The 24,456-nt window shown below is 42.5% G+C and overlaps 1 protein-coding gene across 2 annotated transcripts in view; it reads left to right on the top strand.

The window, feature by feature from the left end:
• Positions 1-24,456, top strand: part of CRYBG1 (crystallin beta-gamma domain containing 1) — a 429,535-nt gene that overhangs the window by 346,567 nt on the left and 58,512 nt on the right. For both annotated transcript variants that reach the window (XM_073576084.1, XM_073576085.1), the window contains 3 exons: positions 16,594-19,903; positions 22,910-22,957; positions 23,039-23,157. In XM_073576084.1, the coding sequence (XP_073432185.1) occupies positions 16,594-19,903; positions 22,910-22,957; positions 23,039-23,157 (3,477 nt within the window). The remainder of the gene's footprint in view (positions 1-16,593; positions 19,904-22,909; positions 22,958-23,038; positions 23,158-24,456) is intronic.

Here is a 24,456-nt window from a genome sequence, read left to right as displayed (position 1 = left end):
ATTTTCTATACGCTGTGATACTAAATATGAGGTTTTTGTATTTTTTTTTCATTCCTGTATTGTTAACTGGGGAAAAAGGAATGATATGAATTTTTATCTGTTTTTGTTTTAAAAAAGTTAGTCCTTTTAGGGGACTTGAACCTGAGATCATTTGATCACCTGACAGGCACGAGAGGTCGTGTGATTGCTTTGCAAGGGACTACCTTCTGGGCTGGATTTAAAAGCTGCTGTCAGTGATTGACTGGACTTTAATGGTAGCAATCAGTGGTCAAGTCTGTCATCGCTGTTAAAATCAGATACTGCCTTTATAGCCGCCATCATCCTAGTGTAATACGGCCTTTGTTTCAGAGTCAAATCCAAAGTGGTAGACACGCTCCATGAGGTAACAATGTATTATGGAGTGTGAAGGGGTTAATATTCTGCATCACTGCACGATTACTAAATGTGTTTTAAATACATATACAGTTGAATACAAAGGTACCGTATCTTTATAGTGACAACATTTTCATTTTAGCCTCAGTGTGATTGAAGTTTATCCTTTTGACTGTTTTTTAGAAATCTGTTTTTACATAGGCTTCATTTTGTAAATGCTGTCACTGGTGAGTGTCTGTTCTACCATGCAGTTCCTATACTGGTCAGAGACATGCTTAGATTGGCTAGAGCGGTGATGCGTACTGTCTATGTGATGTCAATAATTCACTCTGAATGTTGAGATCAGAGTAACGGAAGGATGCAGGGAGGGTGGAAACCTGCTGTTTGAGAATATCTGCCTGTAAAAAGTTGCTTTGGCTTTGTAGGGCTCAAATTTTTCTACACGGCAAATAGTAACATCAGACTGCAAAATTATGAAAACACTCATTGTACATTATTGCACCTGCAAACTATTGCCAGCATACCAAATCACTGCAGTAAAAAAAAAATTTTTTTAACATTTTGTCAAGCATAATTTCTGAAACTGTGCAAATTGTTTTATGAGTTTTGTTTTGATTCCTCTACAAAGATTGCATGCAAGTAGCTTCTAAACCCATGATTTTCATTAGTCTATTTGCCTGCTGTGCCATAGGTACCAGAGTAGAACCCTGCCAGTATGTACTTGGAGTCTAGTAGTGAAGTGATGGCCTCGGAGCAAGCTTGCGCCTAGGGTGCCAAAGTGAGTGAGTTCATGAGTCCTCTTAAGTATCCAAATTTACTGGGATGAGGAGAATTAGGGATTTATGAGAACAGGGTGTTTGTGGAAGCAAATCCCTTGCTTTCATTACAATATACAGAGGGCGGTGAGAGTGCTTGCTAAGCTCAATTGCTCTGGGTACAAGCTTTCTGTAGAGATTGTGCATGAGGCAGAGCTTGTTCCAGCTGAGATCAGAAGATGCATGAATTCACTACTTTGTTCAAGAGTGAGCATGCTCATAAAATGCCTACCCCTTCACTGTCAGAATCCATACTCCTGAGTACATACTATGGGAATAGGGCTCTGGTATCAAACCAGCAGAAGGGAGGAAAAAAAGCAGTCTTTGGAAGCCACTATACATAATCAGGAATTAAGCCAAATCTGCTAATACTGTGACTGCAAAGTTCCATAACTTCTTATGCTTGACAAAATCATTAAAATGAAAGCTTACTAAGGCTGTGTGCACACGTTGCGGATTCTCCCGCGGACTTTTAGCACAAAAACCGCAGCTCTTGGCAGAAAACGCATGTGCGTCTTTGCCGCGGTTTTGATGCGGATTTGATGTGCTTTTTCAGTGCGGTTTTGCCTGCGGATTTTTATGCGTTTTTGTAAGCTAAATAAAAATGTCTTTTAACAAAAAAAAAGATTTGTGATGTCATTTCTGTCCAACTCCTCATTTACATTGGTCCAACACACGCTACATTGCATAGATGGATGGATAGGATGGATGGATGGATGGATAGGATGGATGGATAGAAGGATAGATAAAAAAATAGAGAACAGCACAGGAAAAAGTGGGGTGCAAAGCCTCACGGGCACATACCAGTCCTTGTAAATAGAAAATAAAAAAAGAGGCAGCACACCATATAGAATTGGAAAAAAGTGCTTTTTTAATAGCCCATGTGGCGATGTTTCGGTCTCAAGTGCCTGAAGACCCACCTCTTCCGACAAGCCTATAACCTGCAGTAACCACCGATCGACCAAACCGCTGCACGACCAGCTCTACCCTCGCCTACTGTATTATCACCCATCCCTTGAAGATTGTGAGCCCTCGCGGGCAGGGTCCTCTCTCCTCCTGTACCAGTTATGACTTGTATTGTTTAAGATTATTGTACTTGTTTTTATGTATACCCCTCCTCACATGTAAAGCGCCATGGAATAAATGGCGCTATAACAATAAATAATAATAATAAGTGCAGACCTTTCTCAAGCAGATACAATAGTATTTGATTTTCTAGAAGTTTGATTTTTCTAATAGTATTTGATTTTCTAGAAGGATGGATGGAAGGATAGACAGAAGGATGGATGGATCAATGGATGGAAGGATAGATAGGATAGATAAAAAATAGAGAATAACAGCACAGGAAAAAGTGGGGTGCAAAGCCTCACAGGCACATACTAGACCTTGTAAATAGAAAATAAAAAAAGATAGAGGCAGCACACTATATAGAATTAGAAAAAAGTGCTTTTTTAATAGCCCATGTGGCGATGTTTTGGTCTCAAGTGCAGACTTTTCTCAAGCAGATACAATAGTATTTTATTTTCTAGAAGTTTGATTTTTCTAATAGTATTTGATTTTCTAGAAGGATGGATGGAAAGATAGATGGATGGAAAGATAGATGGATGGATGGAAAGATGGATGGATGGAAAGATGGATGGATGGAAAGATGGATGGATGGAAAGATAGATGGATGGAAGGAAGGATAGACGGATGGATGGATGGAAGGATCGATAGATAGGATAGATAAAAAATAGAGCATAACAGCACAGGAAAAAGTGGGGTGCAAAGCCTCAGAGGCACATACCAGACCTTGTAAATAGCAAATCAAAAAAGATAGAGGCAGCACACCATATAGAATTAGAAAAAAAAGTGCTTTTTTAATAGCTCATGTGGCGACGTTTTGGTCTCAAGTGCAGACCTTTCTCAAGCAGATACAATAGCATTTGATTTTCTAGAAGTTTGATTTTTCCAATAGTATTTGATTTTCTAGAAGGATAGATAGAACGATAGAAGGATAGAACGATGGAAGGATAGAACGATGGAAGGATAGAAGGATGGATGGATAGAAGGATGGATGGATAGAAGGATGGATGGATAGAAGGATGGATGGATAGAAGGATGGTTAGATAGAAGGATGGTTAGATAGAAGGATGGTTAGATAGAAGGATGGTTAGATAGAAGGATGGTTAGATAGAAGGATGGTTAGATAGAAGGATGGTTAGATAGAAGGATGGTTAGATAGAAGGATGGTTAGATAGAAGGATGGTTAGATAGAAGGAAGGATGGAAGGGTGGATGCATGGAAGGATGCATAGAAGGATGCATAGAAGGATGGATAGAAGGGTGGATGGATAGAAGGATGGATGGAAGGAACGATAGAAGGATAGATACAAGGATAGTTAGATGGAAGGATGGATAGATTGAAGGATGGATGGATGGATGGAAGGATGGATAGATGGAAGGAATGATAGATGGAAGGAATGATGGATGGATGGTTAGATAGAAGGATGGAAGGATGGATGGAAGGATGAATGGAAGGATGAATGGAAGGATGGATGGAAGGATGGATGGAAGGATGGATGGAAGGATGGATGGAAGGATGGATGGAAGGATGGAAGGAAGGATGGATGGAAGGAAGGATAGATGGATAGATGCAAGGATAGTTAGATAGAAGGATGGATAGATGGAACGATAGATGGATGGAACGATAGATGGATAGATACAAGGATAGTTAGATAGAAGGATGGATGGATGGGATAGATAGATGGATAGATAGATAGATGGAAGGATAGATAGATGGATAGATAGAAGGTTGGGTGGAAGGATAGAAGGAAGGATAGATGGATCCATAGATATATCCATAGATATATAGCCATATAAATTTTAAAAAAATGGCGTGGGCTCCCGCTCAATTTTCTGCACTAGAGGAGGAAAGGCGACGGCCGGGGGCCAATATTTGTAGCCTGGGAAGGGGGTAATACCCATGGCTCCTTCCCAGGCTTTGAATATCAGCCCGCAGCTGTCTGCATAGCCATTACTGGCTATTTAAATAGGGGGACCCGAAAAAAAAAAAATAACGCGGGGTCCCCCTACATTTTATAGCCAGAAAGGCTACACAGACAGCTGCGGGCTGATATTCATAGCCTAGGAGGGGGCCATGGATATTTGCCCCCCCCGGCTACAAATACCAGCCCGTAGCTGCCCCAGAAATGGCGCATCTATAAGATGCACCAATTCTGGCACTTAGCCCGTCTCTTCCCATTCCCGTGTAGCAGTGGGATATGGGGTAATATAAAGGGTTAATGTCACCTTGCTATTGGAAGGTGACATTAAGCCCGGTTAATAATGGAAAGGCGTCAATAAGACACTGATCCATTATTAATCTTTTGAAAGGGTTAAAAAAACCCACATAAGAATAAAGTCTTTTAATAAAATAAAACACAACACAGTTTTCATATTTTTATTGCACGCCCAGATCCAAGCGACGCCCTCGTCTCCTAGAAAAAAACAAAAAATAATAAACCAACCGTATACTCCATGTCCAACGCAGTCCAATTAATAATGACGGTCCCACTACCATCTCCCCAATAGAACAGCGACATCAGGTGATGTCACTGCTCTGTGGGGCCTCCCAGTGATGAACTGACAGGAGATAATCCTCCTGCAGTCCATCACTGAGGTTACCTGAGTTCAGGGTCTCACTTTACAGCAATGATGCATGAGAATTAGGGATAGGGTTAGGGCTAGGGTTAGAGCTAGAGTTAGGGTTACGAGACCTCTTTCGTGGCAGAGGGATACCTCTGCCTGTCATTTCATTGCTGGAGCTCCTGGAGAGCGGTCGCATCAGCTGATGCGGCTGTTCTCAACGGGAGATCGTTGTGGGACCCTCGTTATTATCTGGACTACGGCGGAGAGATGAGTATAGGTTGGTTTATTATTTTATGTTTATTACAGGTGATCGATGGCTTCGGGGAATTGTTCTGTATGTTGTATGTTCTGCATGTAATGTATTTATTTATTTATTTATTTTTTTACATGCAACACATTAGCCGGATGATGGGACTACTACTGTCCCATCATTAGCTAATGTGTCACTCACTGACAGTGTATCAGTCATTGCCCGATGGGACTTGTAGTCCCATCGGACGATGCCTGCATACACACACACGTGTATATATATATATATATATATATATATATATATATATATATATATATATATATATATACACACACACAGTGGGGAAAAAAAGTATTTAGTCAGTCAGCAATAGTGCAAGTTCCACCACTTAAAAAGATGAGAGGCGTCTGTAATTTACATCATAGGTAGGCTTCAACTATGGGAGACAAACTGAGAAAAAAAAATCCAGAAAATCACATTGTCTGTTTTTTTTTCATTTTATTTGCATATTATGGTGGAAAATAAGTATTTGGTCAGAAACAAAATTTCATCTCAATACTTTGTGATATATCCTTTGTTGGCAATGACAGAGGTCAAGCGTTTTCTGTAAGTCTTCACAAGGTTGCCACACACTGTTGTTGGTATGTTGGCCCATTCCTCCATGCAGATCTCCTCTAGAGCAGTGATGTTTTTGGCTTTTCGCTTGGCAACACGGACTTTCAACTCCCTCCAAAGGTTTTCTATAGGGTTGAGATCTGGAGACTGGCTAGGCCACTCCAGGACCTTGAAATGCTTCTTACGAAGCCACTCCTTCGTTGCCCTGGCGGTGTGCTTTGGATCATTGTCATGTTGAAAGACCCAGCCACGTTTCATCTTCAATGCCCTTGCTGATGGAAGGAGGTTTGCACTCAAAATCTCACGATACATGGCCCCATTCATTCTTTCATGTACCCGGATCAGTCGTCCTGGCCCCTTTGCAGTGAAACAGCCCCAAAGCATGATGTTTCCACCCCCATGCTTTACAGTAGGTATGGTGTTTGATGGATGCAACTCAGTATTCTTTTTCCTCCAAACACGACAAGTTGTGTTTCTACCAAACAGTTCCAGTTTGGTTTCATCAGACCATAGGACATTCTCCCAAAACTCCTCTGGATCATCCAAATGCTCTCTAGCAAACTTCAGACGGGCCCGGACATGTACAGGCTTAAGCAGTGGGACACGTCTGGCACTGCAGGATCTGAGTCCATGGTGGCGTAGTGTGTTACTTATGGTAGGCCTTGTTACATTGGTCCCAGCTCTCTGCAGTTCATTCACTAGGTCCCCCCGCGTGGTTCTGGGATTTTTGTTCACCGTTCTTGTGATCATTCTGACCCCACGGGGTGGGATTTTGCGTGGAGCACCAGATCGAGGGAGATTATCAGTGGTCTTGTATGTCTTCCATTTTCTAATTATTGCTCCCACAGTTGATTTCTTCACTCCAAGCTGGTTGGCTATTGCAGATTCAGTCTTCCCAGCCTGGTGCAGGGCTACAATTTTGTTTCTGGTGTCCTTTGACAGCTCTTTGGTCTTCACCATAGTGGAGTTTGGAGTCAGACTGTTTGAGGGTGTGCACAGGTGTCTTTTTATACTGATAACAAGTTTAAACAGGTGCCATTACTACAGGTAATGAGTGGAGGAAAGAGGAGACTCTTAAAGAAGAAGTTACAGGTCTGTGAGAGCCAGAAATCTTGAGTGCTTGTTTCTGACCAAATACTTATTTTCCACCATAATATGCAAATAAAATGAAAAAAAAACAGACAATGTGATTTTCTGGATTTTTTTTTCTCAGTTTGTCTCCCATAGTTGAGGTCTACCTATGATGTAAATTACAGACGCCTCTCATCTTTTTAAGTGGTGGAACTTGCACTATTGCTGAATGACTAAATACTTTTTTTACCCAATATATATATATATATATATATATATATATATATATATATATATATATATATATATATATATATACACACCACCGCAGAGGCCCGATTACCCCTGCACAGACCCCGCAAGACGCCCGGTGAGCCTTGGAAACACCCCGCACAGACCTTGCAAGACCCCTGACAGCGAGATGATCCCCGGAAACCCCCCGCAAGACCCCCCGACAGCCCGCAAACCCCCACACACACACGCCCAGTCACCGCCCACACACCATACACGCACACAGTCTCCGCTCACACTCCCCCCCCCCCCCCCCCCCCCCCCTTCCGATCTGCAGCGTTTCAACCGCAGCAAAACCGCAGATCTTTTTGAGACCTGCGGTTTTGCTGCGGATCAATGTAAGTCAATGGGTGCAGAAACGCTGCAGATCCGCACAAAGAATTGACACGCTGCGGAAATAAACCCACAGCGTTTTTCAAATTCCATTGACTTTAATGGTACTGTACAACGCAGCAGAATCTGCTGCTGACCCGCAGGGCCAATTCCGCTGCGGATCCGCGGTAGAATCCGCAACGAGTGCACACACCCTTTGTAGGCAATGGCAAAACATTGTACACTACTCGTATATCTAATGAAGAAGAAGATTGCCCATTTAGTGTAGGTAGACTTTTTGGCTTGGCAAATATTTAAGCCTGTTAAAATGGTGTTGAGTGAAATTAATGGGTTGACCCTTTTATGTTTGGACAAATAAATTATTTAAAGCGCAGACAATATGTGTTTGAGAAGTAGAAATCTGATCTGCAGACAAGTGATACAAGACTTTGTGGTTGTGTGCACAGATTAATTGTTCTCAGAACTTGAATCAGTTATTCAATACAGTAGTGATAAAGTCAGTACTAGACTGGAGAACCTCTCAAGATGACAAACTATTATGCATATATGCTTTACCTCCTAAGTGAGGGAGAGCTTGGTGTATTGCCTTATTTGGTTATCATTTTATAACTTTTTAACATTTTATAACATTTTATAACCCCATCCTATCATATGTCCTCTACATCTAAAAAAAAATATAATTTATTTGAATTATATGCCACAAACCTAAAGTAAATAGCCATCTTCTGTAGTCTATGTTGACAGCGTGTAATCCCTCATAATGCTGCAACATTTTAAAGATTGTTTTTCTCTGAAAACCCCCAAGGACCAAGCAGCATAGGAGATAAGTTGGATAGGAGAGTCCCCAGCGGCTCCTCCTTGCTCAATGCCCTGTAGTGACAGGTATCTGTCTATAAACACATGTCAAACATAATGTACATGGCTGAAATCCTACAGCGAGTGATGCATTATGCATAGGGTAGCATATATCAGTTATCAAGTCCCTTAATGTGCTATTAGTCTGTACCGCTGGTGAGTGTGAACCCACTGCTCCACAGGCCAGGCTTACCCTGGAGGGACATAACTAAGTGACTACTGGAAATTCACTAGAGCTTCCGATGGCGAGGATAGCCTTTGCTGCCAGTAGTTACCAGGAATCACGCAGGGCAGTTCCTGCGTCTGCAGCAGCTGACCAGAGGGTCAGAGACACAAGTATGTGGTACAGATGGACAGTGGCAAAAACCTGGTCAGACAATCTGGTCAGGGCAGGCAATACAAATTCAATGTAAATATCCAAGGTAAGGAGTGGAGAGGACAGGTTAAATGGGTAGGCAAGACAGTTAAGAAAACAGGAGAGACAATACACGAGTACACCTTACAGGAATCTAGAGAGAGACTTATCTAGAACCTTAGATCAGGTGAGGAATAGGAGGATCCACCTAATAAACCCCCTGCTGCTTGGGGATAGGCCAGAGAATCTCACCTGTGCAGGACACAATGGTTAAATGCATGCAACAAGAGGTCGTGCCACCCTGTAGCCTGGTTGAGCAGCAGCAGAAAGATGCATCAGTGTTGGAAATGCTACAGAGGCAACTCAGCGAGACATCCCACAACTAGACAGGGTGATGACCACAGTGAGTAGGGTGAGGCTTAGCGCCCGTTCAAGTTGTTGGCATGACACAACTTTCTGACTATCCTTGCATGGCCACTGCAGCCAATCACTGTTCAAAACAGTTGCTGTATGTGCCAACTGTACTACAATAACCCTTTTGTTTTGTTGTGTAGCTGCTTAGTCCTGTTTCACACATCAGTTTTTTCCCGTCAGTCAAGATCCGCCAATTTTTTTTTTAAAAACGGATCCACCGAAAAAGGGGCGGATCGGTTTTTTACACCCATAGACTTACATTATTGGTGGATCTTGACTGACGGTCGTCCGTCACACCCGTTATTTTACGGATCCGCCAAGATCTTAGTGGCTCCTGGGCGGATGAGACGGACCCTGCAAGGTTTTTTTGCTGTGACGGTCCGCTATTTTATCACCGGGAAGCATTTTAACCCTGTCCTGGGAGCTGCTAAAATATCTTCTCTCTCCGTACTCTCTCTCTCTTTCCGTACTCTTTCTCTCTCCGTACTGTCTCATGGAGATAACGCGTGATCTGACCCCGCACGGCCAGAATCCCGCGATGACGACGCGCGATCTCACCGCGTGCGGTGGTTGCCACAATCCCCCGAGATCTTGCCGTACTCCTCTCTCATGGAAATCACGCGCAATCTGACCCCGCAGAGCCTTATCCCGCGAGATCGCGGCGTTGGACGCCCACTCGATCTCGTTCATGGAGGTTCTCTTGCAACCCAGCAATTTCGTGACCATACTTTAATGAGGCTGCGGTCCCTTTAATTGACGCCGCTTTCCTCCTTCCACGGATCCGTGGTCCGCTGTCATCCGTCCTTCGATGAACAGCGACGGATCAGTTTTTTTTCCCCCTTTGGCGGATTTCAGCTGTCCGCCGCCTACGGATGTGTGAAACTGGCCTTAGACGTCTAGCAATCACACATTAATGGTCTATCTTAAGAATATCTCATTTGTGAATGAAACATAGGACCACATGATCTAACTTCTACACTTGACCAAAAAAACCTGCTTGTAGCAGCATGATTTTTAGTTTCCTGCAATATCATGCGTCCATTGGCTCCTAAGGGTGGTCTGTGGGGTCTTACCATAAAGTCTGTCTGAGTTTGAAAACTTGTAGACTAAGGAATGCTACTTCATGAGTGTCATTCTGCAATTCATTACACTGTGATACTCAGAATTACCTTACTTTTCTCTAGCAACCTTCCACGACAGCATAGGAGGAGGTCGTCTCCACGCCCTAATGGGGGACAGGAAGCACGAGAGGTTAAAAGGTCCCTCCCTCCTCCCTCTCACCAGTGTCTTTCCTGTCCCCCATGGGTCATGGAGAGGTCTGGTGTGCTGTGTGGCCGGCTGCTATAGCATACCTGTAGATGTTTCAAAACCGGGCAGTGGTGGTCGGTGGCGCAGCCTCCCCTCCTCCATTGTGCTCCCGTCTGCTCCTGCATTTGGGACCGTTCCTGGCCCTCCCGCGCTCCCCTTTGGGGAGTAAAGCGGGCCAGTGATCCCCGCCGGAGGCCTCCCGCAGCTCTCCGGCGTCTCCTCCTCCCCTGCGTGCTGTGCGAAGACCCGGAAGTGAAGTCACGCGCGGGTCACTTCCGGGGTATGTGGAGGGCGCGCTGTCATGGCGGCCCCCATCCTGCTGCCAGCGCGCGGAGCTCGCCAGCACCTGCTGTGCCTGCTCCAGGACCCAGGGAGGAGGAGGGGGAATCAAGCTGAAGCACTGAGGGCGCGGTTAACCCTTCATTAACCCGCCAGAAGACGCCGACAGGTAAGGCAAATCCCCTGCTGTCATGGACGGTTCTTCCTGCCCTGCATCTGCAGAGCCCAGCGCTGCTCCAGCCACAGTGAGTGTTACCTGGGGTGGGTCCTAGTGGTGCGATCCGGGATAGAGGTCCTTAAAAAAACTTCTCCCCCTCTTTCTTATAGGGAGAAAAGTCTGCCCATAAAAGCACCAATACATCCAGCAAAACGGCCAAATGTGCCATATGCAGTATGAAACTTCCCTCTAATTGGGAGAAAAAGTTATATCAGGCATGCACGGATAAAGTGGTCAGGGCCGAGCACCCGTCATTAATTGACGAGATCCGCAGCTTGGTCACCCGTCAGGTTCAGACCTCTTTAGCCGCCCTGTCCCCCCCTCCACCTCCACCCCTTCCGATTATGGGCTCACCACCTTCCAAAAAGCGGAGGATTCAGGTGGAGGATTCAGAATCCGAGTCGGAGAGATCATTCAACTCGAGCTCTGAAAATTGGGAGCAACCAGGGACCTCTAGGGCACCTGACGTTAGAAGGTATCTCATTTCCACAGAATACGTAGAGGAGTTGATTAGCGCAGTACGCGCCACTATGGGCCTAGAAGATGATCCTGTCACGCAAACAGCACAGGATCGCATGTTTGGGTGATATGAAGGACCTAAACGAGCAGGCTTTCCAGTTCATAAAAGCATAGCGGACATGATCTCCCAGGAATGGGAATACCCTGAGAAACGCTACTCAGCCCCTTCAGAGCTCCGTCATAGATTTCCACTGGAAGGAGAGGAGTTTAAATGGGACATCCCGAAGGTCGATGTCCAGGTGGCAAGGGTGGTAAAGAAGACGGTTCTACCATTTGATGATGCGTCTCAGCTTAGAGACCCGATGGACCGTAAAGCTGAAAGCCTCCTGAGGAAAACATGGGAAACCTCTGCGGCCACCTTAAAATCAGGAATTGCGTCCACTTGTGTCTCTAGGTCCCTCTTTCAATGGATTGAGGAGCTAGAGAACCATATTTCACATGGTACCTCAAGGAGTGACCTCCTTAACTCCCTATCTTACAGAGAGCTACGGGCTTCCTGGCAATGGAGATGATCCGTACTTCTGCCAGAGCCATGGTGCAATCAAACTCTGCCAGACGAGCCCTCTGGCTTAAGACGTGGAGCGGAGACATTGCATCCAAAGTTAAACTATGCTCTTTACCTTTTAAAGGTGAACATGTCTTCGGCCCTGCCTTAGATGAAATTCTGGAAAAAGCCACTGACAAAAAGAAGGTGCTTCCAGAGCAGAGAACCACAAGAAAACGTCTTTTCGAGCCCCCCAGAATCAGTCATCCCAACCACGAGGGAATTGAAAGACGGGAAGATGGAGCTACGCTAAAGGGAGAGGCAGGAACATCCTGGTCCCCCAGCAGCAGCAACAGCAGTCCCAAGAAAAACAATGATTCGATCCCGGTGGGGGGAAGGCTTTCGAGTTTCTTTCCTGCTTGGCAGTTGATTTCCAACAGCCTCTGGGTCCTCAGTGTGGTCAGAGAGGGCCTACTGCTAGAACTCGAATCCTATCCCCCGCGGGGTATAAGAGTCACCTCCCTACCATCTTGGGAGACCCCAGCTCTAAATTCCAGCATTCTGCAGCTTCTACAGTCAAATGCCATCTCTCGGGTCCCTGTAAAGGAGCAAGGAAGAGGGCATTATTCTAGATTGTTCCTAGTAAGAAAGCCCACAGGGGAGTTGAGAATAATAATAAACCTAAAAGGCCTCAACCGACACATTGCATACCACAAATTCAAAATGGAGTCAGTAAAGACGGCCATTCCTCTAATAGGGCAGTCTTACTTTATGGCAACTATAGATCTGAAGGATGCCTATTTCCACATCCCCATCCATCCTTCCCACAGAAAGTATCTGAGGTTCGCGGTCCACCAGGGTCCAGAAATAAGACACTTTCAATACAACGTGCTTCCATTTGGGATATCATCTGCTCCTCGAGTATTCTCCAGGATCATAACGGAGGCTGTGTCCCACATCAGAAGTCAGGGCATATGTATTGTACCCTACCTCGATGACCTACTAATAATAGGAGCCTCCTTCCGGACTCTGGAACTACAGGTGACTCAGACCCTGAGTATTCTCCTGTCGTTAGGATGGATCCCGAACATAAAGAAATCACAGATCCAACCCTCCCAGGAGGTGAAATTCTTAGGAATCCTACTGGATTAAAAAAATCAAATGTCCTTCCTCCCGGAGGAGCACCAGAGATCCACAATATCAAGGATCTCAGAGTTCAGGGAATAGAGATCCCCGACCCTCAGGTCAGCTATGTCCATACTAGGGTCTATGACCTCCTGTATCCAGTCGGTACCTTGGGCACAGGCCCATTCCTGAACGCTCCAGTCCCATATCTTAAGAAACTGGAATCGGGATCACACCTGTCTGAACAAAAAGGTCCAGACCCCAGGGGTAGTGAGAGCCTCACTGGCATGGTGGATGGACCACAAGAACCTGTGCAGGAGAATCAACTGGTCTCAGACCCCTTTAGTCACGGTAACAACAGACGCCAGCAAAAAAGGCTGGGGAACTGTAGTGTCTCATCACCCATTCCAGGGGTTATGGAGCCAGAAAGTCCTCAAACTTCACAGAGCTGAAGGCAGTGGAAGAAGCTCTACTGGCAGCAAGACACCTGGTCCGGGGCCAGCACATCAGAGTCTACTCAGACAATATAACAGTGGCCCATCTCAGGCACCAGGGGGGTACGAGATCCAGCAGTCTGGAGGGCCTCTCAAACCGAATATTTTCCTGGGCCGAAAAGCACCTCCGTTCTTTGACGGCAGTTCACCTGAAGGGTACCGCCAATCTTCAGGCAGATTTCCTAAGCAGAAGATGTATCCAGCCTGGCGAGTGGACCCTGAGCAAAATAATCTTCCAGAAACTGGTCGACAGGTGAGGCCTCCCAGGGGTGGACCTATTAGCCTCAGGAGAGAATGCTCAAGTGGAAAACTACTTTTCACTGAACCCCAAGGACAGGTCCCTGGGAGTGGATGCCTTCACCCACAGGTGGAGGTTCCATCTAGCTTACGCCTTCCCGCCAGTCCCAATCCTTGCCGCAACCCTGAAGAAGATTCGGGACAATCAAACCCCATCCATCCTAGTAGCTCCGTTATGGCCAAAAAGGAGCTGGTACTCTCTGATCACGGAGCTGGTGGTAGACGGACCATTCATCCTACCCATGGAAGACGACCTTCTCTCGCAAGGCCCCCTACATCACCTAAACCTCCGGGGAATGAAGTTGGCGGCCTGGCTACTGAAGCCCAGATCCTAAGGGCCAGGGGCTTATCAGAGGCGGTAATAAAGACCCTCCAGAAATCCCAAAAACCGGTCACTATCGCTATATATAATAAAATATGGAAGAGGTTCTCTTCGTTGTGTCTACCAGACTTGCCTGACCCAGAGAAGCCTAACATTTCTCGTATCCTGGATTTCTTGCAGAGGGGGCTAGAACTAGGTCTAAAACCTACCACATTGAAAGTACAAGTGTCAGCATTAAGTTCTATGTTCGACTGTGACTTGGCCAACCACAGGTGGTTAAGAAGATTCATGACATCGGCCACTAGACTTCATCCAAAGAAGCTAATAGCGGTCCCAACATGGGACTTGAATGTAGTGCTTACGGGACTCACTCAATCTCCCTTTGAGCCCTTGTCATCCTGCACTTCTCAGCTCCTCACCTGTAAAGTGGCCTTCCTTGTAGCAATAACTTCAGCAAGGCGAGTAGGAGAGCTCCAGGCGCTCTCAGTTAGGGAAAACCTACCTAACTGTTAGAGATGATTCCATAGCTCTCTCTCTTGACCCATCTTTTCTGCCGAAGGTAGTGTCCGACTTCCATAGGTCACAGAATATAATCCTTCCGTCATTTTGTCAGAACCCAGCAAACCCTAAAGAGGAGGTGTTTCATACGCTGAATATAAGACGTATAGTTCTCCACTACCTGGAGCGTACCAAACCCTATAGAGTCGACCACAACCTATTTATCCATACCTCTGGCCCAAACAGAGGAAAAAAAGTGGCGAAGAACACCATTGCCAATTGGATTAGAAAGGCTATCTCTGAAGCTTACCTGACGCAAAACATCACTCCACCTGCTGGAATCAAGCCGCATTCAACACGATCTACCTCTACGTCATGGGCTGAGAGGGCAGGCGCATCTTCAGGGCAGATTTGTAGGGCAGCAACTTGGTCCTCCTTGCATACCTTTACTAGACATTATAGATTAGACCTTGTATCCAACAGGGATCTAGTCTTTGGCCGAAAAGATCTTCAGGCCGCTGTACCCCCCCCCCCCCAGTGCAGTATAGGTTGCTATGCCTCCTATGCTGTCGTGGAAGGTTGCTAGAGAAAATAGAATTGGGCTTACCGGTAATTCGGTTTCTAGAAACCTTTCACGACACCACTATTTCCCTCCATGTATTCTTGGACAAATTCTGATAATCTTAAAGGTAACCTGTGCTATGGTAATCAGTTGTAAGTCACTGGTGAGAGGGAGGAGGGAGGGACCCTTTAACCTCTCGTGCTTCCTGTCCCCCATTAGGGCGTGGAGTCTACCTCCTCCTCTGCTGTCGTGGAAGGTTTCTAGAAACCGAATTACCGGTAAGCCTAATTCTATTTTTTCACCACTGGAATAAACATTTTTGCAGTACAGTTAATACCTGTTTTTAATTGTTTTTGTCTCATACCTTGCATGTCTGGTTTTTCAGGGAAAATGCCTTTTGCACCAAGTGTGTTTTTTTTTTTTTTTTTTTTTTTTTTTTTTTATCTTTCATTCTGAAGCAAAGTGTTCATAGCTTGCTCCTTTAGCAAGCAGAATAAATCTACATGTACAAATTTTATTTAACTTTTCTTTTGAAACTTAGTTTTGATGCTCATTTTTTTTTTTTTAATTAAAAGTATTTCGTCATAGCTTTTCACTAGTCTTTATAGTCAGTGTTGCGTATTGAAAGTAATAGAGCGACAAGCAGGGAGAACATACAGAATATGCTTTGCAATTGACAACGAGCGCATGCTCAATGTGGCAGAGACTAGCCCAGCCCCTGGAAAGGATGTTTCTGACGATATCCTGTTTCGGGGGTAGTGACTGCAGCACTGTTCCCTGATAATGTTTTGACAATCCCCATTAAATGCTGAGAGACTCAAGTAATATGACATCAGATGTAAGAAAAAAACATCATAAGTTAGAGTAGAGTGGAAAGAGTGTGACATTTTTAATTGAAGGACATTAAAAATTTGTTTATAAAATTTAAATATTTAGACATTTAATATGAAATTAATTGTAAGGTTTAGGACAAGCCCTTTAAGGAACATGTTAGAACAAAAAAAAAGTCACATCACAGCTTTGTCGTATTTCCCTGGCGTAATGGGCTATAGGTTTAAGATTTTCCTTTAAAAATGCAAACTAAGCTGACCAATAGACCATTTGATAATACTTATCTACCTGACACCAATTGTATTCCAATTTACTAACACCAATTGCTTTCAGTCCTACAAGATCTTTTACTGTTTTATGATTACAGTATACTATTGAGCTGCAGATTTTAATTAATATGTTCTTTTTATTTGGGTTATTTTTATGTTCGTACAAAAGAGTTTAATTTTGGTTTGGTATGTTAAATAAAACTCTTGCCTGAATGATTTGTCCTTATTTAGTATTTGCAAGATCTTATAACTGGTAACATAATGTATTTTTTGCATAATTTTTTTTGGGGATATCTGTTAATATTTAAAAATGTATGAGATTTGTTTAGCAAGGCTGCTAGAGTTTAGAAACTATGAATTAATACAGTTTCATTCTTATTTTTAGCCCTCCAAAACCAAAGAATGTGGAACTGCCAATTAAGTCTAAGATTGTTGATAATGTGGAAGACGGTACTATTGAAGCAATAATCCCTAAAGGAAACATTGCAAGCAAAGTTTCCTTATTTGAGAGTAAAAGAACAAGTCACAAGCAAATTGATTTCTATGCAACAAAAAACATTTCCCAAAAGAAATATGTTGAAAGAACAAAACTTAACTTTGGGAAACAGGTAAAGGGGACTGTGTCAAAAGACAATAGCCCACTGGGTAAACAAGCCAACATTTCTAGTAATAGTATTGGAAAAAAAGCTGAAAATGGTCACCATGAAATAAAAGCCGACAAAAAGAAAGAAGGCACTGTTGTAACTTCACCAAACCAGATACAGATGGAATGTGGCAGAAATGATTTTGAATTAGCATTACCAAATAAGATTTTAAAAGAAAATATTTTGCCTTCAGAGAAGAATGAAATACACAAGAAACCTCCAACTCAAAAAAACAGTAATGTTGATGCTTTAGGTGAGATTATAAGTACACAGACCAATGGCTCAAAGCTTGATGAACATACCAAGAACACGTTAACACAGTTATCTGAAAATACGACTGATTATTTAGTTGCGGTTTCAGCTGATTCTGAAGGTGTTGTTGTTTCGTCCAAAGATCCTCCAAATATGGGTAACAAACCTAACTCTATAAAAGAACCACCTGATGCTGCCATTTCAAAAGAAGATGACAATGAGGGTCTAACTAAAGAGTCTAAAACACTACATTCATATGCTGTATGTTCATCTTTACCTTCAACAGTATCATCCAGTACAGAGCACTTACAGTTAAGTGACAGTGAAGAAATGACTGAATTTGAAAGGGAAGGTCAGACACTAACCTCTAAGAGTAAAGGCACTGGAGATTTACTAAAATATTTAGAAACCACTGAAGCTGAAAGGGAAGCTAAAACATCAACCTCTGCAAAAAACGAAACAGCAAAGTTACCAAAAGCAATAATAGATAAAGAAAAAAATTATCCCAAAGAAGTATTAAATGGCAATTCCAAAGGTATTCAAAAAGAAAATACAGATTCAGAGGAAAACCCTGAGGTAGATTTAATAGGTAAAGAAATAAATCGAGTTGAAACTGAAGCTCAATCAGCGACCGCTAAGAGTAAAGACACATGCAAATCACCTAAAGCAAGAATGGGCACAAAGAAAATTGTTCCCAATGAAAACTTAAATCCCAATTCAAAAAAAGATTTCCATAGGGAAAATATAGATTCCGTAGGAAGCCAAGAGGTAGATTTACCAAGTAGAAAAGAAATAACTGAAGTTAAAAGAGAAGCTCAGACACCAACATCTGAGGGTAAAGACATAGAGAATTCACTTGAAGAAATAGCCCCAGAGAAAATTCAGTCCAAAGAAGTTCTAAATAATGACAAAGATGTTCCAAAGGAAAATGTAGCTTCAGAGGCAAACCATGAGGTAGATGGCAATGAACTAAAAATGGAAATCGCACATGGTAACTCTAAACAATTACCAAATGCAATTAAGAAGCAATCTATTCCAGAAGCAGTTGAGGAAAAATTTTCATTACATGGAAATTCAGACCTTGCTCACCATGAAAAGGAAAGCGGAGCAACTGCTGAGCCAAATCTTTTAAATTCCATTATTCTGGCAGCACAGGAACAAACTATCTCTAATCAGCAAAATGATCTTCTGCCAAGCCTTACAATAGGTACTATTAAAGCCAGCGATGGAGCAAAGTTAGAAGGTTCATTTACAGAGAATCCTTCTCCACAAATTGAAGATGGTGTACATCAGTCCTCAGCAAACTCCCAGCTAGATTCTGGTGAGTTCTCTGTTCTCAATAAAGTCTCACCACAGAATAAGCTTCCAGCTGGTTCTGACAAAGAAAGCGAGCCAACCTTTTTCCTTGGTGTGAATATTTTCTCAAACCCTAACACTAAAATCTTGACAGACCTTTCAAAGGGTATTGTTTCCTGTCCTGAAACTGAAAGGGATGATAGATCTATATTTGAAAGTAAAGAGAATCAAGTGGATTTTAATAGCACACTCAGTCGTTCAGATAGAGAGAATGAATTAGCGTTACAAAATAATGTTGCAGCTATAGATGAAATATCTGAAAAGCATACGGACACTATAGCGCAGCAAGTTAATTTAAATGCAGATGATATAAAAGAACCTATGGTTTCTACTGAAGTCGATAACCAAAGTCCTTCTAATGGTAATGTGGTTGATTCTGACATTCCAGACCCTTTGGTACTTGAGAATGGATGCCATTTTGACTCCCGTAACATTACCTATACAAATGGAAGCCTTCAGCATAGAATGACTCAAAGTTTCACAAAAATGCAAACTAGCCCTGAAACCAGTTTTAATGACTCTATAGAAAGTGAAGAACATACTTTAGATTCGTCTTCTGACATGGAAAAATTTGCTGAAACCATCAGAAGACTAGAAAGCCCCATTACTTTGCCTCAGAAAAGAAAAAAACCCAGAGCTCCGAAATCGCCAGGTCCATTTTATGGTTTGCCACCTATCCGTGAGGATTACTTGGAAAAGATCTTGGATAACGAGGCATTTTCCTTCGGCTTAGGAAAAAAGGATAGAGCAAAGGAACTTGCACCCATGGCATTATTTAAGATGCAAAGCAAAGAAACTGCAGAGAAATTAAAGCCAAAACGGGCATCTGCTGAACAAAGCATGCTTTTGAAATCTCTAAAATTAAAAAGAGAACCACTTTCCATACCACAGGAAACATGTGACAAGGAAAATGCAGATGTGACTGATTTAGCTGTGAAGAGATCTCGAATAGAATCCATTTATTCAGGCTTCAAGTCACCCTTTGCAGCAAGGTCTGAAGAGAACGTGTTCTCTCCTTCTGTAACAACTGTCAGCTCAATAACTACCTCCTTTGACACACCCCGGAAGGAGTTTACTCCCTCAGGCAAAACCTATGATCTTAAAACTACAGATTCTGTTACGACAGCTCACACTTCGGGTAAAGAAGGCAACGGTGCTTTCACACATACGTCTTCAGAATTCTTGCAGAGTGACTCTGCAGAGCAGTCAGTATCCATACGTGTGCACAGCATGGACAGCGACCAGGAAGGCAATATCCAAGCAAATGGTGACTTATCACTAAAACTACCTGATTCTAATGGCCACCTTTATGTAAATCATTCCACACCTGAAGGGAACAGAACGTCACCCCTTTTTGACAGCATTTCGGCAATTGACAAACCTGATTCCTCAGAGATATTTTATTTTCAGGGCCAAGAGCAAAGCATTCCAGATAGTTCAGAGGTGAGTGCAGTTTGAGTATTGCATTGCTGTAGCAACTGCCATGTTCTTGCTTTTCTGCCTAACGCACTTTTGTTATGCATAATTGGCAATATAGGCCATTTTCTGTACTTATTAGCTACACAGTGAAATAAAATGTCTTTGGAGACAGACAAGCCTTTTGGGGTTCCAAAACAATCACTGCAATAGTGTCACCTGAGAGTAAGAGAAACTGTATTGTTCGTTCTTAATATTAGTTATAACATCTGTTTACATATGATCACAGACAGAAATGCGAAGTTGTAATGATGTATATGTTAATTTAATCCTTTTGGACCATTTATGGTTTGTTTTGCTTAGTATCCTACTTTGTCCTAACTTTTTGTCCTTGCAAGAGCCCAGTATTCAGATATTTGTTTGGTGGCTAGGTGGGGCTAATTGATGAACAGCATTAACTTTGTTACAGGTACACACATGCTACAGGTAGATTATAACTACAATAGAATATTCATATATGATATTTGCAGAAACCTAGGCAAACTGCACAGACCAATTTTAGAAATGTCTAATGGACTATACTTACAATTGCATAGCAGAAAGTCTAGCACATAATAGTTGACACACCAGTTTTTTTTTTTTCTTTATTGCAGTCCATTAACTCCTTCTTTTATGTCGCATGGGGAAGTCGTCTTTGCCCTTTTACCGAAGTCACAAAGTGTGCATTGCATTTATTGCATTATGTATAGACACACCCATGTATAAAAGCCATCAGTAACTACAGATATTTTCATATAACAAATCTGGATCAAATAACTTTCTGAAATGAAAGTGATATTCAGTTTTTATTAGAATCATTATACAGGAAAAGCATAAACTGACATGTCACTAAAGCTCTGTTCACATCTACATTATGGTTTCCATTAAAAGCAGAACCCACCAGACACCAGATCCCATCGCCTGCAGTGCTATTATTCCTGTCTAAAATAGGGCTCTATGACACAGGCTTATAATGTAGGCTCCAACACAGGAGTAAACATAGCCTACCCGTTCAATGAATCCAAAAAGTGATTTCGGGAGAAAAGAAGGATTTGTAGAAAGGTTGCATTAGGTCAAATTTCCAACCACACATATATAATTAGCTCCTCTTAAAATGGTTGTCTGGGATAAATTTTTTTTTTATAGGATTGAAAATAAACTCTGCTATACTTACCTTCCCCTTCTCCAGTGATGCCTCTCTACCACTACTCCCAGTGATTGTTTATAGGCTACAGTAGAGAGATGTCCTGACTACTTTGTGCACCTGACAATGCTCCTAATCACTGGGCTTAGCTGCTCTGTCGATGTTGATGGCATGAGTGTGATGTAGTGGACACGTGTGATGTAGTGGTCACGTGTGATGTAGAGGTCACGTGCGATGTAGTGGTGGTGTGTGATGAAGAGGTCATGTGTGATGTGGTCTTGACCTGTAAACAATCTCCGAGAGCAGTGCAAGAGACGCAGTGCAGAAGCAGGGGAATTTAAAGGGGTATTCCCATCTCCAAGATCTTATCCCAATATGTATTAGGTGTAATAATTAATATTAGCTAATACTTCCAACTTGAAGTATAGTATAGTTTTTCTGATTTGCTATGTCTCTTTCCTCATGTGCAGGCATTGCAGGACCTTAAATATCCATGGTTATGACCACTAGCAACTAGCTAACTGTCACTATATCAGTGGTCACATCAATGGATACCTAAGGTCCTGCAAGGCTTCAGATGAGGGAAGAGACATAGTGAATCAGAAAAACTAACTGCAGATGTTGTCCTTGGTGGGATTTGAACATAGGACCTCAGAATATATATATTTTTTTGCATTAGCGTTACAACCCACCTTACACTTTTCATATTATATTAAATATGAGAGCTCTTCTGTTTGGACTTGTAGAGAATGTAGGCATCACCACACCACACAGAGGGGAAACTGCCTAAGGTACTTTTCTGAAGCCAATAGTATAATTTTTTCTTAAACCAAGTTGAAGTGATTCATCTACTAGAGTTTTACTGTTTACTCCATTATGTTTAACATTGTTAGTTATTCCATACAGACTAAGTAAACTACAGTATATCCTCTTTTCTGTGGAAGATTATTGCTGTTGCTTGAGTAGTCCATTAACCCATTTTGATGTGGCCAATAAATCAAGTAAAAAGTTTTATTTACTTTTGCATTTGTCTGCATTTCTGCAGCTATGGCCTTTAAGGGTGTGTGCACACACTGCGGATTCTGCTGCGTATCCGCAGCAGTTTTTGCTGCGGTGTACAGTAGCATTCAAACCTATGGAAAAAAAAACGCTGTGCAGACGCTGCGGAATTTTCCGCGCGGATTTGCTGCGGTTTCAAAACTGCAGAAAGAGTTGACATGTCAATTCTTTCTGTGGATTCCGCTGCGGTTTGCCGTCTCCTCCATTGTGGAGATGAAAAACCGCAGTGCAAAACTGCAGGCCAATCCGCAGGTAAAACTGCAGGTCTTTTGACCTGCAGATTTATCTGCGGATTTTACAAAATCCGCGTGGCCAAATCCGCAGAGCCTTCCGCAGCGTGTGCACATACCCTAAAAAGCAAAAAAAAAAAAAAAACTAAACTGAATATACACTCAGAAATTTCCATAAAGTTCAAAAGCAACATTTGTTTGGTTCTAGTCCTCTAGCTGAATTGCTCCCATCTTCTAGGCATAAAGTATAAGCGCTAACAAACTGCAGTGCCAGCTACTTTTCGATTCAGTGCATCAAAGTCTCTTGTTTTATACACCTTTCTAAGGAAAGCAGTATCTGTTCAAATACACAGTATGATTAGCAGGCCGCAGTGGAGGCAATGACCTCTGCAGGCAGGGAGATGTAAGCACTTGAAACCTGTATACAATTCAAAATAGTACCTTACTAGGCAACTTTTGGATGTGTTTGTGTGTATATATATATATATATATATATATATATATATATATATATATATATATATATAATATTAATTATTTAAAATATATTTTGTATCTTAGGCATTGCTCTTGAAAGGTTCAGAGAAGGTTAACCCTAGACCAGGAAAGGTAATGTGAATACTGTGTATGCTATCTCTGCGAGTCTACTTTAAATTACACAAATAAACCTTTCTGATTAACCTCTTGCAGGTGGTCATTCTGACAGAGGCTGAATATGGAGGTGCTGTGTTTGAAATCTTTTCTGATGTCATTGATTGTACTTCCTGGGAGCTTTCTCCTACTGTATTTATAAAAACCGTTAGAGGATGGTAAGACATTAAACCATCATACTTGGTGTAGTCATGTAGTTGGGATCCCAAACCGTTCAAGATGCGTCAAATTATATACTTTATCATTGTTCAGTTAGGTAGACAGACTAGCGGAGTGGGCTATTTATTATAGCTAGATTAAATCCTGATAAAAACTCCCAAGTAATGAGGTTTTAACCAAACTTACTAGCAAAGTGGCTATAACACTTTAGATATCTGTTGGAAACCATTTCTACCCCCACAAACACACACCTCTGTGATTATAATGGACCAGGGATGTTGAAATCCAGCATTGCCCAATCCTTCTTTCCCATGACACTTGTTGTCAGGGTAGAGTCATTGAATACTTTTACACATTACGTGATTGAATGGTTCCTCTCAAATTGGTGGATTTGGCTGACATTCATCTAATATATATGTACACCTTAAGTTTCAACGGTATAAAAACTCTCCAAAAAGGCAGAAATATGGCTGCACTCCCCAGTCGGGAAAATATAAATTCTTAATTCCATGTAATTTAAACTCCGGATGAAGCACAGCGTATAGTCTATAGATGCGTATGAAAAACAGACATTTTGTGCTGGCCAGGCACTTCTTTTTGGGATCTAGGAATGGCTATTGTTAAAGGCAATCTGTCAGCAGGTTTTGGTACCTCATCTGAGAGCAGCCTGATGTAGACAAAGAGAATCCGAATCCAATGATGCATCACTTAGATTATGGGTGCAGCCGCTCTTATACAATCAGAGCTTTTAGATTGAAGCAGAGCTGAGAAAGCTAACCCGGCCCACACCAGGCTACCCACGAACTAGTGTAGTCTGGCAATGTTAATCTCTTAGTGATAAATCCTTCACAGTTAGTATACAACAGCACTCACTTTGACAAGTGACACATCCCTGAATTCTGTTTTTCAGCCTCTATGTCCTGCTGTCTTAAGATTTTTATAGCAAAAACCTGCTGAGAGATTCCCTTTAATATGTAGCCATGTACACCACGCTGTGCTTAAACTAAATGGAATAGAAAGTTTATATTTTACAGACTGGTGAGTTCTGCCATATTTTTGTTTTTTGGAAAGTTTTTATGCTATTGGAACTGTTTTCTCATGTGGCTGAGCATCATCAGATGTCTGTAATCTGAATAATAGTGCATAAGGTTTGCCAGTATTAACTTGAATGGACTGCAAAATGTTACGATGGTTACCTTATGCATACTAGACATGATATGCTACCAACCTTTGCTCAAGAGAAAGAGTAGTACTAGAGGTTCAAGGAAAATATAATAGGCAGGTTTTGGGTAAACATA

The sequence above is a fragment of the Dendrobates tinctorius genome, unplaced genomic scaffold (assembly GCF_039654945.1).
Source record: "Dendrobates tinctorius isolate UK_male_01 unplaced genomic scaffold, ASM3965494v1 ptg000046l, whole genome shotgun sequence".
In the NCBI taxonomy this organism is placed as follows: Eukaryota; Metazoa; Chordata; class Amphibia; order Anura; family Dendrobatidae; genus Dendrobates; species Dendrobates tinctorius.
The sequence above is the reverse complement of the archived record's forward strand: the minus strand, read 5'-3'. Positions and strand labels throughout refer to the sequence as shown.